Source organism: Mytilus edulis, chromosome 2 (assembly GCF_963676685.1).
Source record: "Mytilus edulis chromosome 2, xbMytEdul2.2, whole genome shotgun sequence".
Classification (NCBI taxonomy): Eukaryota; Metazoa; Mollusca; class Bivalvia; order Mytilida; family Mytilidae; genus Mytilus; species Mytilus edulis.
This window is the reverse complement of record NC_092345.1, coordinates 104,258,441-104,280,827: the sequence shown is the minus strand read 5'-3', so window position 1 is coordinate 104,280,827 and position 22,387 is coordinate 104,258,441. Positions and strand designations below refer to the sequence as shown.

The 22,387-nt window shown below is 30.8% G+C and overlaps 1 protein-coding gene across 1 annotated transcript in view; it reads right to left on the bottom strand.

Moving 5' to 3' along the window:
• LOC139513768 (calcitonin receptor-like) overlaps nucleotides 1-21,748 on the bottom strand; it is a 37,918-nt gene extending 16,170 nt beyond the window's left edge. Inside the window, exons 1-4 of the mRNA XM_071302561.1 lie at nucleotides 21,635-21,748; nucleotides 16,034-16,091; nucleotides 14,643-15,087; nucleotides 14,017-14,108 (exon numbers count right to left, since the gene is read on the bottom strand). Coding sequence (XP_071158662.1) covers nucleotides 14,017-14,108; nucleotides 14,643-15,087; nucleotides 16,034-16,091; nucleotides 21,635-21,642 — 603 coding nt within the window. The 5' untranslated portion in view covers nucleotides 21,643-21,748. The remainder of the gene's footprint in view (nucleotides 1-14,016; nucleotides 14,109-14,642; nucleotides 15,088-16,033; nucleotides 16,092-21,634) is intronic.
• Nucleotides 21,749-22,387: the final 639 nt, after the last annotated feature.

The following is a 22,387-nucleotide window of genomic DNA, read 5'->3' as shown; positions in this document are numbered from 1 at the left end:
TGTCAAAGCGACAACCACCCGACCATAGAGCAAACAACAGCCGAAGGCAACCAATGGGTCTTCAATGTAGCGAGGATTCCCGCACCCGTAGGTGTCCTTCAGCTGGCCCCTAAAATATGCATAATAGTACAGTGATAATGGACGTCATACTAAACTCCGAATTATACACAAGAAACTAAAATTTTAAAATCATACAAGACTAACAAAGGCCAGAGGCTCCTGACTTGGGACAGGCGCAAAATTGCGGCGGGGTTAAACATGTTTATGAGATCTCAACCCTCCCCCTATACCTCTAGCCAATGTAGAAAAGTAAAAGAATAACAATACGCACATTAAAATTCAGTTCAAGAGAAGTCCGAGTCTAATGTCAAAAGATGTAACAAAAGAAAATAAATAAAATGACAATAATACATAAATAACAACAGACTACTAGCAGTTAACTGACAAGCCAGCTCCAGACCTCAATTAAACTGATTGAAAGATTATGTCTTCATCATATGAATATCAGGTACAATCCCTCCCGTTAGGGGTTTAGTATCATACTATCATAAAATATATGAGAAGAACATAACCCGTGTCATGCCAACAACTGTTTTTTCAGAAATAAATGTGTTTAGTTCCGATGCAAAGACCCTATCAGTGAATCAATGTTAAAGCCAAAATATGCAATCTTTAATGACCTGACAACAGTATCGTAACTATATCCCCTTTTAATAAGTCTATTTAAAGGTTTTGTTAGTTTCTGAGGAGAATACTGACATTTTTGTGCTTTATAAAGAATATTTCCATAAAATTTTGGATGTGAAATACCTGAACGTATAAGATGTCTGCATGTTGAGTTATATTTACGAATTATTTCCTTATACCGGTGATAAAATTTAGTAAATGTTTTGACCAGTTTGTGATATCGAAAACCCTGGTGTAATAATTTTTCAGTAATACATAAATTTTTTTCGTCGGAATAAAATCAGACAGTTAGATTTTGTGGATACGTCCTTTTTAACAGTCACGAATATAGAAATATATATTCTTTCAACACGACACTGCAAAACATCGAAGTTTAGATTTGATACATATGATCATGTTATAAATGGGACCTCAAAATCGTTCTGAACAAAGAAGTTTTAAAAGGGGGGCGAAAGATACCAGAGGGATAGTCAATTTCATAGATCGAAAACAACTGACCATTTCATGGAAAATTTTACAAAAGGACCAAAATATTGTGTCTCAGTTAAAATAGATTGAAAAGCGTGTGGCAGGTCAGTAGATATGCTCCTTTTCCTTTTGTAAATATTGGTGATCACAACAAAGCTTATAGCAAAACTCAAGTACTAGCACGGCGTTTTGTGTTCGTACCGGCCGACAAAGCAAACAACGATATACTTTGATTAGGAACCTTCTGTTTTGAATTTCCTCGGAGTTCATTATTTTTTTGATTTTACTTTCTACACGGAAGTTCTAAAAAATGAATGTTGAATTCTTCACCATTCATCTACATTCAAGGAAGTGCGTTGTCCTTAGTTTGTGAACTGTACTATTGCAAATAAGGCGGTTTTTCTACTTTGAATGGTTTCACATATTTTATGTTGAGTCCTTTTGAAGTTGGGGTTTTCAAAATCTTGACGGGCGTGGGCTGACCTGTAATTATTTAGATATTTGTCATTGAACTCTGATGGATAGTTGCGTCATTGACAACCATACCACAACTGTTTATTTTCAAAGGGATCGATTTTAAATGCTTCCTTTCTTGAGGGATAACTAGTATTCTTTAATTTAGTACAATGAGAAATGAGAAATTTTGTAACTATTTTTGTATAGATAGCATAATGTAGATAATTGGCTAGACATTAAAAGGCGAAGATAAATCGGTAAGCTAAATAAAAATGTATGCTATATAATACAAGGATAGTTTGTAAATATAAATATGTAATGACTATATATCAATTGTTTTGAACAAAGAAATTCCTTATTGAAAGCAGCGGAAACCTGAACTGTAATTCCATTATCGTTATAGTAAATACCTCTTCTTTTCAATTAATCATTTTGAAACAGTTTCAGAAGCCTAAATAAATCGCTTCATGTATTTGAAATCAAATTTGATTTATTTTATGCAAATCTTTGTCTCTTTATATTTATGCAATAAGATTATAGCTTAAAGTATTGTGAATTTTGTACACGCAATCTTCATTGACTATTGCAAACCAATTATAGGGTGAAATACAGTTCATCCGTTAAGAAAAAATGTAAATATGGTTGTAAAAAGCTTGATCTTGTCATAACAACCGATCTAAAGAAAAGTAAAACATGTATTCAAACACAAAACATTAGGGATATTTTCAAAAATGAAGTTAGATGTTGATCCTTTGAATAATGTTCGAACATCTATGGTCATACATCATGTCGATATCTATATTTTAAGTCCTGATTTTGAAACTATTAAACGTGTTGTTTCCACTTTTTTTGTAGATAGTTAATGACGTCTGCACCCTTTATCTCTTGGCAAAACGCTGACTAAACGGTCTGGTAAAACATTGATGATGCTTTACTTGACATTTGAATAGAAGCAGTAACATGAGAAGTCTTAGACAGGCAATTTTTATATTGCTTTTTTGTTTGTGGATCTTTGTGTATTGTCTGTTAAGCCAAACCCTTTTCGACTGACTTTCAAAGTATAGTTTATGTTGTATGTTACATCTCTGTTCCAAATAAGGGGAGTTTAAACCCAAACGTGTATCTTCGCCACAATTTTATAATTATAATCAGGTTGATGGTTTCTATTTTAATGTTTTCTTATTTTGTCATGCCAGAGCTTGTTATAGCTTTGTACAATGTATGAGTGTTGTATCCGTGCGTTTGTCTTGTTTTCAATTTTTTGGATAGCCCTTTATTTTGACTTTTGAAAAAAATAGTAGTCCAAATGAACTTTCCATTCTAGAATATAATTTTTTTCAAAACGTCATAGTAAAAGTATTGCAGTATAAGCTGTAAAAGGCACGTGGTAAAAGAAGTTCCCATAGGAAATTGCATTGCCGGTTTTTACAGAAATGCAACACATAGGTTACCGATGTTCAAATTTCAAACATTTATTTAGAAGACTTAACAATGTAAATAAACTCATCATAGATACCAGGACTAAATTTTATGTATACTCCCGACGCGCGTTTTGTCTACAAAAGACTCATCAGTGCCGCTCGAATCCCAAAAAGCAAAAAAAAAAAAACCCAAATAAAGTACGAAGTTGAAGAGCATTGAGATCCAAAATTCTGAAAGTGTTGCCAAATACAGCTAAGGTAATCTATGCCTGAGGTAGAATAGCCTTAGTATTTCCAAAAGAAAATCTAAATTTTTTTTTATACCCCAAAAAACCTGCGAAAATAGTATGAACACTAAAAATAGCGAGAAAAGATGCGTCAACAGGGAAAGTGTCTCATGATCTGCGTATGTACCCCGTATTGTTTTTTTTTTTTTTTATAAATGTTCTTATTTCCTATAATTTGTTCAGATGTAGGCCGTTCAGACAAAAATTCTATACGGTTTGATCGATAGTTTGAGTGTTTAAAGTCCAGTAGCAAATATATCATGTATGTTCAGGACATTCCATGTGATTCGACACTAGTTTTAACAAATATAAACTTTATATGAGCAAAGTTTCTACAAAGAAAACAAAATTTTTCATTTCATAGTACATATTTAGTTTATAAAAAGATCCCTTTGGAATAATTTTGGCGATAATGTCTGCTTATTTCAGTCCGTAGGAACTTAATACTAGGTATCAACAATGAAAGCCACATACAATCCCTAGATAGTACTTTCAACTAAAGAATAAAGACTATGTTATCTTAAAATTATATTAACCTTAAAGACAAGATTATCATATCAAAGAGAACCATGTATTACTCCATGGAAAATTATTAATTCTCAGATTTCGTTTGTAACCCCCCCCCCCCACGTTATCTTAAATGGGGAAAACAGTCACGTTGTTCATCGGATAGAACACCAGAAACAATATATAACTATACAGTATGTTTTAAACTATGAACTCGGAGTGATTGTGACCCATCAGATATTTGTGTCCAGAAGTGTCAGTATAAACCAAAACATATAACAAAAACAAAAAAGGTAGGAGATTCGATTAAAATACATCTAGATTAAATTTGGTGAGTTGTTTACATCACATCAGTTACATATATATACATAAAAGTTATAAAAAAAAATAAGAAGTAAAAACTATAAGATTTATCGATTTGAATTAGTATTTAAATGATAATTAAAACAGAATCATTCATAACGTGTGTAACATGATTCACATGAAAAGTAAAATATTTCAGCTTTATTACAGATTCATTAAAATCAAATATTATATACATATATTATAAGGCTTAGGTTTTATCTCATACTAAAGTTTATATACGTCATATTGCAATCACAAATGATCAATTAATTGCTCAACAGATCTGTGAAAGAGCAAAATAATGTATGAATCAATTAAGTGTTCTTCCTTTTAGCACAAGACTTCGATTCAGTACATGGATTTTTCTATTGATACATTTTATTTTAAAAGAATAATTTTCCTTCTAGAATAGGGAGAAAACATGAATTATATCACCCGAATAAATTCATTTCCATGTCATAGAAATTAAGAGCTGTATTACGACTTGATAATTATATAAGTAGTTTGTTTGACTTAGACATAAAGGAAAAAAATGTAAAACATAGAAGTCAATAAGCAATAAAGCATATGCAAAATTTTATATGCTGCACGACAACTCAAGAATAATTTCAAAAAATCCTTGCATTGTTCTATATAATCGATGTTATGAATAAATTGTGTATCCGACAGGATCCAAAGACACAAACTACAAAATGTTTTCCAAAGGTCAGAATTGGTCAACAACAATAGACAAGTGTCAACACAACATGTTATCAATATAACCTACAGCCAGTTTATGTCACAACCTAAATCTTGTAATGAAATTACCTTAATATACAACCCAAGGCAACACATTAGCAAATGATACAGTTCAACCGGTTTGAGACTTAACAAAACATCCTTGATTTCTTTTTAGATTTGATGTTTCTGAGTTGAAATCGAAAGATGTTGCATTTATCCTAAAGTGTTTTGATATTTTATTTGATTTGATCTAATAAAATGTGACGGTTAATGGTAGCTTGGGAATAATGAAAACAGGCTCTCTTTGATTTTTATTATTATTAGATTAGCGTTCCTTTGTTGATATTGATGATATGTTTATAAGGTATAGAACCACTAATCTAGGCCCGGTCGGAAAGAACATACAAGAAAGTAGTACATATTTTAAACAAAATATTTCCTACGCATAGCTGTATCTTTGTCAATAGTAGGAATATTTTGGTAGTTTTTGTATCAAATGAAAGCTTGGGCACTTGGGATCACTGCAGAAGCCTTGAATAATAAAGAAGTATATGAAATTGTATTAGGAGGGCACTTTTGGCCTGTTGTTCAGATCAGAAGTTCCTGTTTTTGTACTATCAAACTTCGGGGAACCAGTACGGTCTAATATGCAATTAAAGGTATGTTGATTCTTTCAGCACAAGTCAGGATAAGGTACAGTTTTGACATGAAATAACTGCCACTTTATTTGAACTTAAGACAAAGTAGCCATAAATGCTTGAAATTTCAGAATTTAACATAGAAAACAATGGGGCTATGAATTAGTGGTTTTATACCATAAATAGAGAAGATAGCAAAAGGGAACAATATCAAATCTATTGTCATTCAACAACATCATGACAAGACTAGATTACGACGAAAAGACAACAAGCATTCAAAACAAAACTACATAAAATTCGAAAGACTAAGCAACAACAACCTATACAAAGACTGTTGTGATACCATGTGCTCACCAGGGGTAGCCAGATCATTCTCAACATGAGACTTTACCGTCAAAGTTGAGGCAATTTGTCAGTTGCCATGTGCCTTAAGTTCGAACTCAACGAATGTATATATTTGTGAGATGTTAACATCTTTTTTTTATGCGCTACATATAAAGTATAAACCCAACTATTTTTTTTTGAAGAAAAAAATAAAAAACAGTTGAAGGACCTTTATTTTTGTTCAAGTCTTTACTAACAGATGTATCGTTTTGCATAAGTATTTCAAAGATAATGACAACAGAATCATCAATAATGTAAGGTACATGATTGACCTAAATCATAAAATAGTCAGCTTTATATCAGCGTAATCAAGATGAATAGAATACTTATGTTATAGATATATTGTAAGGCTTAGATATTATCTCATACTATAGTTAATATACAGCGAAACGTCATATTACATTTACAAATGATCAATTAATTGGTCAACGGATCTGTGAAAGAACAATATAATGTATGAATCGATAAATGGGATTTTTCTACTAAATAAAGGCAACAGTAGTATACCGATGTTCGAAATTCATACATCTATTGAGAAAAAAACAAATCAGGGTTACTAAATGAAACTGAGAGAGAAACATCAAATAAAAGAGTAGAACTAAGACACAAAACGGAAACACAACACTAAATAGTAACACACAGAAACGAACTATGCTATAACAATGGCCATTTTCCTCACATGGTACGGGACGTGTTATCTTGAGAGAATTATTTACGCTATCACCCGAATAATTTTTTCTTTGTCATAGAAATTAAGAGATGCAGTGCGATTTGGTATTTATATAAGTACTTTGTTTGACTTAGACATAAAAGAAAAAGATGTAAAACATAGAAGTCAATTAGCATATGCAAAATTTTATATGCTGCACGACAACTGAAGTATAATTTCATGAAACCTTGCAATGTTTTATATAATCGATGTAATGAATAAATTGTTTATCCCAATCTGAAAGAATTCAAAGACACAAACTCAAAATGTTTTCTAATGTCAGCATTGGTCAACAACAAAAGACGAGTGTCAACACAACATGTTGTCAATATACCTACAGCAAGTTTCGGTCATTACAACCTAGTTCCCGTAAGGACATAACCTTAATAAACAACCCAAGGTAACACATCAGCACGTGATACAGTTCAACAGGTTTTAGACTTAACAAAATACCCGTTTTTTTTAGATTTGATGTTTCTGAGTTGGAATCGGAAGATGGTGGAGGTGTCCAAAAGTTGTCATTATTAATATATTTGATTATAAAATAAAAAGTTGACGGGTAATGTAAGCTTGGAAATAATAAAAACAGACTATCTTTGATTTTTTATTATTTTAAGATTTGCGCTCCTTTGTAGATCTTGAAATGTTTATATATAAAGGGATATATGTCAAAAGGGAACAATACCAAATCAATTGTCCTTCGACAAAAGACTGGATTACGACGAAAAGACAACCAGCATTATTGCTTTTGAACAATATAGTATAGGTCAAAACTGTATAAGTTTTAAAAATAATAAGAATAAACGAAACTCTGAAACTCCTCGAGAAAAATGCCAACAAATAAGGAAAGGAATAAAAAGACAGTTTAACTCGGATTATTTACAAACAATTCTGCTCTGAATTTCTGAATCTTAAATGTGATGGAAAATATTTCATCTTTTAAAAGCAAAACTGTGTTCAAAAGCAAATACAGTGTGAAATATCATGTGCTGTTTTTGTTATTGAATGGGAGCATACAGCAGTCGTATTCAAATTTTCTAACTGACTTTTTTCATCCATTGTAAAGTTTAATTAAAATTGTAAATGTGTCTTAAATAAACTTTGATGAAATTGATCAGGATTTTATCAAATTCATCTTAATTAAAAAATAATCCATTGGTTAACAATCTCAGTTTCAAATGTTTCATTCATTCAATGCCTTAAAATGGTATTTTTTTGTAAAAATCAAAAACAAAATTAATTTTCGTATCGTTTTGACCTCGAATAATATACCTTTATCTAGGGGTTGTGACGATTTTGCAGTTTTAACCTCTAAAAGAGTCTGGCTCGTGTAAAAGAAAAAATCAAGCTTATACATGTATTGAAAACTAAGATTACGTTAACATGTGGGCACACGAACTAAATGCTATTATACTTGATTTCCATATTTACAGATGAAAATATTATCTATCAAACTTGAAAGTGCAGTAAAAATATTATTAATTATGAATATTTTAACAAAAAAACATGCAGCATAATAAACAACCACATAGAATATTTAAAACGATGAAATAAAAATCTATATGTCATAATCAACCATGCTTCCCTTCAAGGAAAAACAACACAACACTCATATACTATTTTCTATTTTGATAGCGTTTTACACGTATAAAAATAAACACTTTTTTTAGAACATCGAGGCGGGACTGTTGTTCAACACATGCACTCGGAAGATCTGTATCATGACTCCGTACTGGCCTATTAAAGTTGTACATTATCATTATCTTTTTTATTATCTATGACCCATTATCGTTAAAGTCATTTCAATTCATCTTTGCATAAGGTTTTTAATATCTTGAAAAGTTATGAGAGAGCTATTTTCTGATTTCTAGTTATCATGAAACAAACGGTAAAACAATGATAAAAAATAAAGTCAATGCAGTTTGTCCCTAAAATAATCAAAGGTTTGCAAAATTATATTTTGAAATATAATAGTGTGCGTCATTAAAACAAATACACCCAACTGTTTTAAATGGATCAAATAGTTTTGTGAATCCAACTTTCCGAATAAACTGCCTGAAGAAATATTTTAACATGTTGACATGTTGACACATTCTCAATAAACAATTAAGGTATGAAGTAACAACTACAAAAATATTTTTTTCTGGCGTCTTTGTCAAATAATATTTACTTCAAAAACATTTTTGCTGTTGTCTTTGCACCATTGTTTGATGTTTTTCAGTTGTTGTCTTGATGTACATTAGCACATTTCTTGATACTATATCTCAATTGAAGCCACATCAACATACTATGTATTATTGGTTGCTTACCCAATGTTGAAAAAATGAAGGAACAAAAAAGAACTCTCATACATGGGAGAGGTTCAACTAGGTAAATCCACCATTTTCATCGTAAATTAAAGAATGTGACTATTGTTGTCATTCTTTTGTTTGGTAAGTAGGAATCACGTTTACGTTTGCCAATTTTTATGGATTAACTTCTTTTGGAATCTACATTGGAGTTCGATATTTTTGTTTTACCTTTTTATCTACTTTCAAACGCGGTACAAATTGATTCTAGATGTTCGAAAAGAGGATGACTCTCTGCATTTTGTATAAGTATAAAACATCAAAGGTACCAGACGCTGACGTTGTTTGAAACTTTTCCTTTACTGGAATGAGGTACATAATTAAACAGATAGAGAAATAAAAACCCGTTTAATATTCATCGAAATACATGAAATTCAACTTAAAGTTATGGTTCTATTATGCAAACAAAAGTATTAAATCGACTCTTTATCTCACATATATATGAATATGGGACATACAATAAAAAGGCCTATGCAGTAAGCAACCGTTATGAATACATATGAACTTTAGAATTGTAACATTTCACATACACAAGGTTAGCATATATTTGTTCAAGTGTTTGTATTTCATACATCCCTTTGGTGTCTGAAATTCGGTTTTGTGTTCCCTTTCCTTAATCTGATATATTTGTAGACGATTTGATTTTCATCAATGTGTAATCTGGATACTATTTTGAAATACGTTCATATCATTGACATAAAACCAAAGTGTACTGAAATCAAACGACAAACTATATAACTTCTATCATTAGATATTGCAGTAGTATATATTGGCTTTAATTTAATATCTGTCAATTCCATTATAACACATGAGACAAACAAACGTGGTTTATTTAATTACCGTCGAACGGTAGGGAATAGCCTGCTGTCATTTTCCCTGTTTTTCAGACACCAATTATATCAATGTCCATTTGATTATTTTCCATTTACATTATTACATCGAATTGCTTCGTCTTTCAGATAGAAACAAAAACAGATGTAAAATTTGTGTTATACTTTAAACATAATTATATTTTCAAATGCTTTAAAAGGATACTAAATGTTCTCTTAAGAAGTTTTGAAATAAAATCCATTTGAATATTTCAATGACCAATCTTCTAATAAATGTCTCCGTCTCACTGTGTTCTCCTAATTGAACATTTACATAACAACATCAAGCGATGTGACCAAAACCATATGTTTGAATGAATGTACATTCATTGTGTCATTGAAGGACTTTTGTGTCAATGATATTTATCTAGAAAGTTTCTATTAAGTCAGGCAGGATGACAATAAATATTAAAAGGAATACAAAAAATAGATGTTATATGATTGCCAATAAGACACTTATCAATTAAACTATTTGACACTAGGTTGTCTTTATGTGTCTACTCATTTAAAGGACGTCAACTTTAAATCTCAACAAAAATATATATTAGTAAAGCGTATATTTTATGAATAGCTGCAATGTTTAAATTTTATCTATTTAAATTTTTGAATTAAAAAGAAATTTAGAAATTTGATATCAAATGACGGTTGCTATGATACTGTACATATTTTACGTAGGAAGATGGTCATGCCACCATTTGACTTCTCTTGGTTTTTCATTATCAAAGACAAATGGGGAAATATCTAAAAGAACATTCACACCCAACCGCCAACGCCATGACAAAGAAAGAAACGACCAACAGACAAACAATAGAATACGAAACAAACATAGAAGACTAAAGACTAAACAACGGGATCCCCACAAAAAGATATCAAATGAAGATAATTTAAGCACTGTCGTCGATGATAAAAACAAAATACTAATGATGTTTTACATAAAGGCAAAAGTGATATACCGCTGTTCGAAAGTCAGAATATATTGTCATTACAATATATTGACATTCCATAGTCAAGTAACCAATGTCGTTACTATATGGAACGCCACAGCTGCCTTATGATAACAATAACCATATCATTACGGGTAAAGATATATCATGAAGCAAATGTTCTATACTATAACGACATTTGCCTATAATACTCTGTCAATTTGCTATATCACTAAGATACATTTATATACTATAAAGACACATTGATACAACATGGAGCTACCATTTCATACTATTCTGTCATTTCAATTTGTTATGAAGATAATATTTCATACTATGAAGACATCTTGATATAACATGGAGCTACATTTTCATATTGATTTGGCATTTAACTAAACTATTATGTGATATTGCTATGTCATAAAGATACATTTTATACTATAAAGATATTTAATATAACATGAAGCAACTTGTTAATACTATTTTGTCACCTAGGTATACTATAACGATAAATTTGTACACTATACAATTATTGATACAACATGGATCAATTTTGTCATACTATTATGTCATATAACTATCTTATAAAGACATATTTTAGCATCAAGCTAACCGTTCTTATATTACGAGGTGTCATCTCTATACCAGTAGACTATTTCATTACACTATAAGACCATTTCGTCATACCATAATACCATTTCACCATATCATAAGACCATTTTACCGTGCATATCATAAGGCTATTTTATCTTATTATAATACCATTTCATCATATCAAGCGACCATTTCATCATACCATAAGACAAATCTATAAATAGCGGCAAAAATTCCCCGCGAAATTTATCCGCAACATCGATTGTAATGAAAAAAAAAGGAACTCTTTTTGTGGGCCTTAGCTAGAAATCGCTTTCAAGATGAATGAATTTAATGAATTTAATGTTGCATTTGCCTTCAGCGATGCGGAGTTGCAAAGACTTGGTGTCGACAAGATAGGCGACAAATACAGATTGGTACTTCATAAAAATAAATAAACAAATACTAAATAACATACAAGACAAAAACAAATTTTAGTTATCATGACAGCAGCCTGATTGTTTTAGATGGTTTACATCTTTGCAAATCATTTTGACAGGTACGATGCATGTGTAACCCGTATCCCGTACCCATTACAATTTAGCCGTATTCTTAAATATTATTATTAACTAATAGCTGAGAGCCATATCGGCATATGTTTAAAATGACATAATTGTTAAAATCATAATGATCTTTTAAACGAAGGTAACAAATCAATGCTGAAAGTTGATGAATCTTTACTTTTCTATATAAAATGTACGATTTTATAACATATTGACTATATACCTTTTGTTCCTCTCTACATAAGCTTTCGAATGAGGTATAAGGTTTATCTATAATTACGGGCTAAAGGGTAACAGCAGTCCATTCCAATATTCAAAATATCTATCACGCGCTTTTTGGCATTTAGATTCACCGCAACTCCACTAACTGTCATTGCGGCACATATTGTTTATACTGAGTTTATTCCTCTATCAATAAGCTTTAATTTTGTGTATAAATTTTTCCTTAATTAGGGGCCGACGAGTTACAGCATTTCATTTCATTATTCAAAATACGATAATTTCTTAATGTTCACGCGTATTTCGATATTTAGGTCCTTTGATACTCCTCTAATATGCGTTACGGGACATATTGACTATATACCTTTTGTTGCTCTCTACATAAGCTTTCGAAAGAGGTACAAGGTATGTAATCAGACTGTAATTAGGGACTGAAGGGTCACAGCAGTCCATTCCGTTATTCAAAATATCCATTTCATTATTCAAAGTTGGCTATTTCTTAATTTTCACGTGTGTTTTGGCATGTAACCCTTCTTATGGTCATTGCTGTACAATCGGCTTGTTATATCTATAATCAGAGGATGCAGAATAGCGAAGGTTCAGTGAAAATAAATTTCTGTTAAATTTAGATAGGAAAACCCACTAGTTAAACCGAAACCAGAGAAATAAATCAACTTAATATTTAAAGTGCCTTTATATTTTTTCTGATATTTCTTTGAATAACACAAAAAAAGACGTTATGGTATTTAAAAATACGGGATATAGCTATAGTGTCACAGTAAATTTTTTAAACTTGAATAATGAAACATAAATTACCTCATTATTCATTATTCATCACTTAACATTGAATAGTGAGTAGTGAACTTTATCAGTATATCAAGCGGTTCTCAAGTTACGGTGCGACATGTGGACACCGGAGATATAGCCAGACGGACGGACGGACGGTGGACATTTGTATATCATAATACGTCCCGTCAAAATTTTGGCGGACGTATAAAAAATGGATTAAAGTGAAGAACAAGTGTTTATCGTCCAGTAACACATATTACATTCATATCGGAACAGGAGTAAGGTTTGAATATTAGGATGTTTTATACAAGAAATACATGCTGAATATGTGAATAGGCGATTATCTAAGGCCCGCGAAAAAGATTTTCTTCATGGCCTTTTTTTCCCATTACAATCGATATTGCGGATGAATTTCGCGGGAAATTTTGCCGCTGTTTATAGATTTGTCTTATGGTATGATGAAATGGTCTTATGATATGGTGAAATGGTATTATGGTATGATGAAATGGTCTTACAGTGTAATCAAATAGTCTACTGGTATAAAGATGACACCTCGTGATATATAAGAACGGTAAGCTTGATATTAAAATATGCCTTTATAAGAAAGTTATATGACATAGTAGTATGACAAAATTGTTCCATGTTGTATCGAGATGATTGTATACTAGTAGTATACAAATTTATCGTTATAGTATACTGTAGTGACAAAATAGTATGAAAAGGTTGCTTAATGTTATATTTAGATGTCTTGATAGTATAAAATGTATCTTTATGACATAGCAATATCACTTAATAGTTTAGTTTAATGACAAATCAATATGAAATGTAGCTCCATGTTATATCAAGATGTCTTCATAGTATGAAATATTATCTTCATAACAAAGTGAAATGACAGAATAGTATGAAAAGGTAGCTCCATGTTGTATCAAAGAGTCTTTATAGTATATAACTTTATCTTCGTGATATAGAAAATTGACAGAGTATTATAGTCAAATGTCGTTATAGTATAGAAAATTTGCTTCATGATATATATTTACCCGTAATGATATGGTTATTGCTATCATAAGGCAGCTGTAGCGTTCCATATTACTACGTACAAGTTTAACTTACATGAAAGTTCAAACAAGGTTGATAATTGGTCCAGGGTTGTCCATCTCGTATTTGCCATGTACCATCAGATACACATGTCTTCTCGGCTTGTACTGAAATAAATGTTTGTGATTTGAAATTCACTATAATAAGTGAATTCACACGATTCAAAATTTGTCATTTGAATTCATTTAGATGAAATAGTGCACAAACACAAACCAGATGTATTTTACATATCTTAAGATTTTCAAATATAGAAAAAATAATCAGCATCTGACCGAACAACAAAATACAATTACGAATGATAGTTCCGCATGCTGAACTTATTAGTGTTTTGGGCCATGAATCTTATACGCATTACTAATAAAGAGCTACACACGTTTAAATGTTTTGATGTTTACAGGGAAAATTAATATAAACATACTGTTTAAACATTTATATGGTATATAGTTTATACATGCTGTCTTGTTTTATACTGTAGTTTGTACCGTCACAGTTGTTTCTGTAAAACATAATTTCGATGAAGCAACATTACATACTATTTATAGCAGTTATCTTCTATTTACGAGAAAAACTAAATGATTACGTTTATGAATATGACATAAGTTTTTCAGAGTTAATATATAAAATATAACAAGAGAACTTACTTGTTGGAATAGAAAATGATATATATGCTGGACAAGAAAGGTAAACAGACGTACTAGGTGGGGTATCGTCCCAACAACCCCACCCATCCCAAGTTCTAGCACATGTTCCGTTTGTTACAGGTGGTGCAGAGAGCTGCCTTCCACAACAATCATGTGCATTCATACAGCAAGCATGCCACCGTTTGCATTCGTCGTTTGTTAATGTTGAGCAAATACGACTAAAATTGCCGTTGTCTGTTATATCTGGTACTAAATAATAATCGGCTATCGTTTGATCTGTTTCTCGGAGGTATGGTTCATGGATGCTGGCGCTTAATGTTTTCCCATTAACAGAGAAGAGAAAGTCATAACACCATGCACATGAGTATAAATCAAATGTTGCAGGGTCATGATATCCAAGTCTTGAATGGCACTTCTTATTTGCCAGTGTACTTGTTAAACTAACCTGAAATTTGTACAATTGTTCATGATAAGAACGAACAAATATATAAGGCAATTTACAAGATACAGTAACTGTGATTGATTTATGTATGTGATATTTTATAACGAAACATTCGTGTCGACTAACATTAGATATGATATTAATTATAATTAACATCAATGTTATAGATTTCTCTTTCCTTTGACAGTAGAAACTCAAAGAGCACCATCATGCATGTTACACAGTAATCAACATTACCAAAATATCCGATAGTATACGTGGGCGCAAAAATGCACCGGAAAACGCATTATTTAGAACATGAAAACAGAAAAAGTTTGATTAATTATTATATCTTTATCATAGCAACAGACTTTTTAATGCTAAATTGGTAACTTTTGACCGAGAACAAGTGTAACATCAGTCTCCAAATAAAAGCATGGTCTCTTATTAGTGTGAAAGATTGTTACTGCAGGTGTCTGTTACTGTACTTATAACCACATGTGTAGTTTTACAAATCGCAAATGTCTTTATTTTAATCAGTTCTTCAACTTTTCCATATAAAACAATTATTTGTTTGCACTATAACAAAATAATTTTTTTTAGCTAACTTAGGTAAGCGAATATTCAATGACAATTGAATTTAACGCAAAGTCAATAACAATTGAAATTTTAAGTGAAAAAATAAAAATGTTATGATGTCAAATTCAGTTATATCAAAACTAAATGTTCATTTGATGTATGCATGACTAATTAAATCTTAGAAGTCTTATGGTTATTATTCCAAGAACGTGCGTGATGCTCAGTGATGTTCAGAAATCATTTGTTAGGAAAATAGAAGTTAAATGTAGTGTGGTAAATAACGAATTTCGACAAGTCCTTGTCGTATAAACACCCATTAACATTTGCATAACATACAAAAATAGTTAATTTATAATTAAATCTAGATCAACTAAGAACACGATATACTCACAAACATTATTGATAAAAGGAACGACGTATATTCTACACCAACAGTCATAATTCTTTTCCTGCAAAGGAAAAACATAAAATTTCTATCTAACAATTTCGAATTAATGCAAAAATATTCACCCCTGTATTTTTTAAAAATTTGGACTTATGCATAATCAATAATCATAGAGACAGACCTATCAATAGATAAAACGTGTCCACTGTTAAGACTGTCATATTTACATGAGAGATACGAAACATTCCCGGTTTATTTCTCTTATCCGTAAAATTAATTTCCTGCCTTCGGTCAAAGATGATTTGATGGTGGTATTATTTTTTCTATAAGATTATTAGTTCCGTCATGACCTTATCACATCATTTGTACTTCAATTGGACATAAGAGTTTCCTCCAATTATATGAAAATCTGGATTTGTTTTGTATTTATATGATATAAACCCTCTTACATCTAAATAAAGTCGACCGGACTGAATAATCATCAACGTAAAAAGTTATCAAAGGATAACAGGTGAGAACACATTTGTCTCATATTTAAGACCTCTCGAAGAATCAGATTGATAAATAAATATTAAGTTACAAATGGATGTTGTCAAATCTAACAGTATGTCCCCAACGATTCTACCAGACCGGAAGCCTAACGTTAACACCATGACTACAAGTAGTTGCCTTCATTTACAGTCAAAAAATAAATGTTCCAACAACCCCTGTCAAAGTTGACCTCCGACGAATCTGGCTGTTCTTTTTAATGCGTTCCTTTTGATCATATAAAGCTCTGATACAGCCCGTAACAGAGTAGTGATCGAATTCGCGTTTCTTTACCGTCAGAATAAGTTACGTTATTGACAAACTTATTTCAGAAGTGACATAATTTAATTTTCTTCATCGACAAAATATTTCATGTCCAACGTTTAAGTTTTCATTGTTTAAGTCGGATTTTTTTTAACACAGTAAAACATTTTTTATAATCAACCGCTGTCATTGGCATTTTCATTAAAATTATTTCAGTGTTTATTTAAAGTTAAATTTATTTTCAAATCTCTTCTGTTTAAAATTGTCGAAACTTCCGTTTAAGATTTTTGTGGTAAACTATCTATTCTATAGTTTTTTGTACAAGAATGCTTTCTTTATAGAAGTATAGATCTGCTGATTATAGATTTTTTTTTATAACTTTCATTATTGTGACGACGCGCTATAAAATTCAGATTAAATGAAGTTGTATATAAATTTTTGGTCATAAACACAAATCTTTTAAACAGTTTGACGAGTGCGTCAATGTTACAGTAGTCTGTTTACTGTAAGTTACTAAGCTTGGCCCGATTCATCTCTCATTTATGGAAACTAATTCACCACTTTCTGAGACATTCATTTTTATTTCACCATCAGACATGGAGCTACATTTGTAACTAAAGGAAAACTCTCAAATTAAAGACATTTGTCATGATATACTGAAACTTTTTTATAATCAATTAAACGACTGCTTTTCTTAGATATGTGATTTTTCATGGTCAAATATTTTCAATGTTAACGGACATTTTGAGATTTTTTATTGTAAAAAACTGGTGTTTTTTTTTTTTAAAGAAATCAACTATTACTACTTAAAATTGTACTTCGATCTGTTGCGTCCTTAAAATGTTCTGACCGTCCTAAGATTTAATGTACGGAAATGTTTCGGTAAATTGAGTCATATCCGAATTGAATGTTTATGACACACAAAAAGAGAAACCAGAATCTCTTGATGACCAAACGTATGTACACGTTGGGGCGATTTAGAGCTTTTCAGAAGGAGTGAGATTCCACTTTTGTTGAAAGCCGTGTGGAGACCTCTAGATTTTTAAATTCCGTCCGTTTTTCTCATGGATGGAGTGTGGTCTCTCTGTAAATTACCCCATATCTTTTCATTTTCCTATTTACCGAAGGTTTCATGTGAAAATTTCCATTGGATCATATCTGTTAAACTAAAGGTACAAAACAGGCTCAAGAAAAGGAGCAATTTCTTTTTCAAACCCGAACTAGAAATCCATTATTTTCTAATAGAGCACCTTACATTATCGTCAATGAGTTCAGGCATGTGAAAAATTATATAATCATACACAAGAAAGAAATCCTGAACAGGCTTTCAGCAATCATTTTTATCTATTTAATATTAAGTAAATATTAAAAGAGGGACGAAAGATACCAAAGGGACAGTCAAACTCATAAATCCAAAACAAACTGACAACGCCATGGCTAAAAATGAAAAAGACAAACAGAAAAACAATAGTACACACGACACAACATAGAAAACTAAAGAATAAACAACACGAACCCAATATGTACATGTATTTGATAAAGTCCAGATACAACAAAGAAACTGCCCGGTATCCGACGTAAGAGTACACTTTTTACTGCACGCGTAGTCGGGTGCGTTCACTACGAGGACACTTGTACCCAACTACGCGTGAAGTATGAGTACAGAATCGTCCCATACAGGACATTTTCTATGTTATCCTAGTATATTATCCGACAGTTAAGAATAGAATCTGGTCAAATTTGGAAGTTGAACTTGTGGGAATTTTTGATTTTTGCCACGGACCATTTAATTTTCATGGAGGAATGGGCCTGGTAGTTTTTAGAAAACAATATTCTGACCCTGATTTTGACTTAAAAGATCTGCTGCCTCAATATTTTGTCATATGAAAAAAAAATTGTCAACAACAAACAACTTTTCGCCCAATCGAAATGGTGCATGGACATATCTTGTTTCATATTATTAGAATTATTTTCAATATTACCGGTATTAAAATTGATTATCGACACATGAAAGTTTGTCAGCATTGTCAATCTTTTTAACGTTAAAGTACCAATAGTTCGGTTACTACTCAATTAAGTTTGTCGATAACGTAGCTAATTTCGACGGTAAAGAAACATCAATTCGATCACTTCTCTGTTACGGGCTGTAGAAGTCGAATAGAAATTTGCAAGACTTGTACACTTGAGAATACTTATAAAATGCAATTAAAATACAATTTTCTATTTTTCCATATACTCAGACGAGGAACCGCAATAAAAGTAATTTTATAATTATTCTGATGGTTTTTACCAATACGTGTGATGATTTTATATGGTAAATCAATAAATCACCTCTGTCCATTTTGTTATTAAAATTAAAGGAAAAAACATAGATTGAAATGATTATAGACCACATCTGAGAGTGTCCTAGAAGATCATATTGTTTAGGGGTCGATGGAAAGTGTTTTTCAGCTTCACTGGTTCTTTTTTTTACTTCACAAGCATCCTAGTGAAGGATTCCTTTATTTTTTACAAAAAATCCAGGATACTCTCTGGTTATCATTATAACATTACATTACATCGAAAATAGATCATAATATTTCATTTTTAATCATGAATAAACAAGTATATATAAATTCTTATTTATCGATATGTTTTATCTAGCTTGTTTGGTATAAATAGCTTCCTGAAATAGTTCCGTTATCAATTTACTAGACATATCGTATTGAAATCTCTTCCTGGTTTGGAATTTATCAGTTCTAATGATTATTGGTTTGTCTGAATAAGAGTTTGAATAAAGTAATTTCGATTCTTTAATAAATATAGTATATAAATATGTTAAAATAGTATTATAATATTTTCTTCTTTCAAGTTTCTTTATCTTGAGAATTATAGAGTAGGGAGAAAGTAGACAACACAGATGACGTCATGTAGTAAATAAAACTCCACTTGCTCATCAAAAGGGTGATAATATCAGGTGTTGAACACTTATTGTTTAAATTCAGTATATCATTATATCTAGTTCATCATAGCATAGTTAACTGTTAAAATTTCTTTCAACATTATTAAATTTCAAGGAAGCTGCGTTGAATCAGTTTAAACTGTTGGATCAAGTGGTTGAATCTATATTTCAAAAAGTACTTATCGTTTTCCAATCAAACTTTTAATCATTGTAGATATCGTTTTAAATCAAAGCATCCAATATAGCCGTAATCAAAACATGTGTTCTGTGAACGCCTAAGTAGATTAATATTTTGTTTTCGATCAAATATCTCCACTCTCGGTTTCATGCACTTATCTGCATCGTGATGTGCTTTGCTAATTTTTTTTAATTTTTTTTTTTTAAATTTTGTTGTTTATGTTAGTTTATTTGTCTATCACTTTCATTCTAGTACATTTATTTTTCACAGAAGGTTTCCATACGACATATCTGATAAAAAGATAGAAAGAATACAATAGGCAGAGTAAAACGACATAAGATGGAAAAAAACACAGACAGCACCAAGGCTAAATAAATTTAGTTTTTAAAACAATGAAAAAAAATCCTTGAGTTGTTGTCCATTCGTTTGATGTGTTTTATTATTTGATTTTGCCAGTTGATTAGGAACTTTCCGTTTTGAATTTTCTTCGGAGTTCAGTATTTTTGTGATTTTCTTTTTTCAATAGATTAAGGTAATGCAGACATGTGTATTACGAAATTTTCAAATTGCTACAATACCAATTCTGCAAAAATACAAAAATAAAAGTGAGTAGAAATTTTGTATATTTACCTATAGTAGCTACTGTTTAAAGTAATAATGTTTACTGGTTCTTCGTATTAAATATGGGGATGATGTGGATATTAATACAAAAGGTTTCGGGAAACTCACAGACTTTTTTTAAAAGATTTTCTTTGTTAAATGTTTAACAAATTTTACGCACTTGACCATGACGTACTAGTATTTATAATTTACAAAAAGTCCTAAACAACAATTATATGTTTACAAAGCTTCGTCCTGATTCACTACAATATAGTGCACTGTAGAAGATGTACTTGAATACGTTTATACTTATACTTGTTGTAATCAATATCTTTATTTATATACTAGTTTAGGTAAGTCATTGATAGAAGTGCATGCAACGATCCCTCTATTTCGAATTGTGAATTGGAGAGACACAAGGTGAAAGGCTGCGGATTTTGTTTTATAAATAAACCATATATTTAGCAATGAAACAACAAAAGGATTAATAAATAAACGGAACAATAAAAAATAAATGTTGATTAAAAACTGACAATACAAAAGCAAAAAGAAAAACAAACTTGAACAGACCAAATAGATTCCACAAAACAGCACATTTATTAAATATAGACAAAGTAACATAATGCTTGACACAATTACTCAGTGATTCAGCGGGGTAAGGCAGTTACAGCTAATCAAAACAAACATTACACGAAAAGCATGTATAACAAGGAAAATAAGTTATTGGTTGTGAGTTGTACAAATGCAATCATAACACATCTTTTTTTTTTTTTAATATGAAACGATAAACAATCAGTACGCAAGAAACAAACATTTACACGACAAAGATAAGTTTTACACGAGAATCAAGCATGTAAAGACTGTGAAGATTGTAGACCTTTTATTGTATTTATTATTATTATTATTATTATTATTATTATTATTATTATTATTATTATTATTATTATTATTATTATTATTATTATTATTATTATTATTATTATTATTATTATTTTATTATTATCATTTTATTCAGTTGCCAAAGTAATTCTTTAAAATTGAATAAAAAAGAAAAGAAAAGATTTCAGATAAAATTGAAATGCAATGTGTGTCTTACCTGGGCATAAGAATAGTGAGATTTATTCCAGGAAGTAGAAAGTGAACTGTTATTAAGCAAGTTTAACCAAAAGTAATGTATTATATACTATGTTCCCTCACAGATACAATGAACTGTGATTAATCAGGTATATACAAAATTATGCATTATCTACCAAGTCTCATCATAGCTACATTGAACTGTGATTATATCCCAGAACAATGTATTATAAACTACGTTCCCTCACAGATACAACGAACTGTGATTATAACCATAACAATGTATTATATACTACATTCCCTCATTGCTACAACGCCTATTGATGCTGAGTATAGAAGCTATAGCATATAAACGTAACCGATCAATAAAGTCATAGTAAGTTATTAATGTCAAAACTTTTATGGGATGAAAATAATATTTAGCGGATTATCATGTTTAAAGCGTACAATCGGCATGTAGTCTGTAATAAATTTGTGACATTTAATCAAGATCCTATCCATTGCAGAACGCCACAGATTGTTATTACTTTACGTTTTGAATCTAATGACAATATATTTAATGCAATATAATTTCGTCAGCAAGTTATTTTATTCAATCTCTTCCTATATAGATTTACACAATTATTTACTATGTCTTCCTTATGCAAGGCTAATGAACCTCTTTGTTCAATCCGGTTTTTTTGTGTCATGGTGATTTTCATCATATGATAAATGTATATTAATTTGAATGCATTGTTCCAACAATATCATTGCCTTAATAATATCTATATTATTG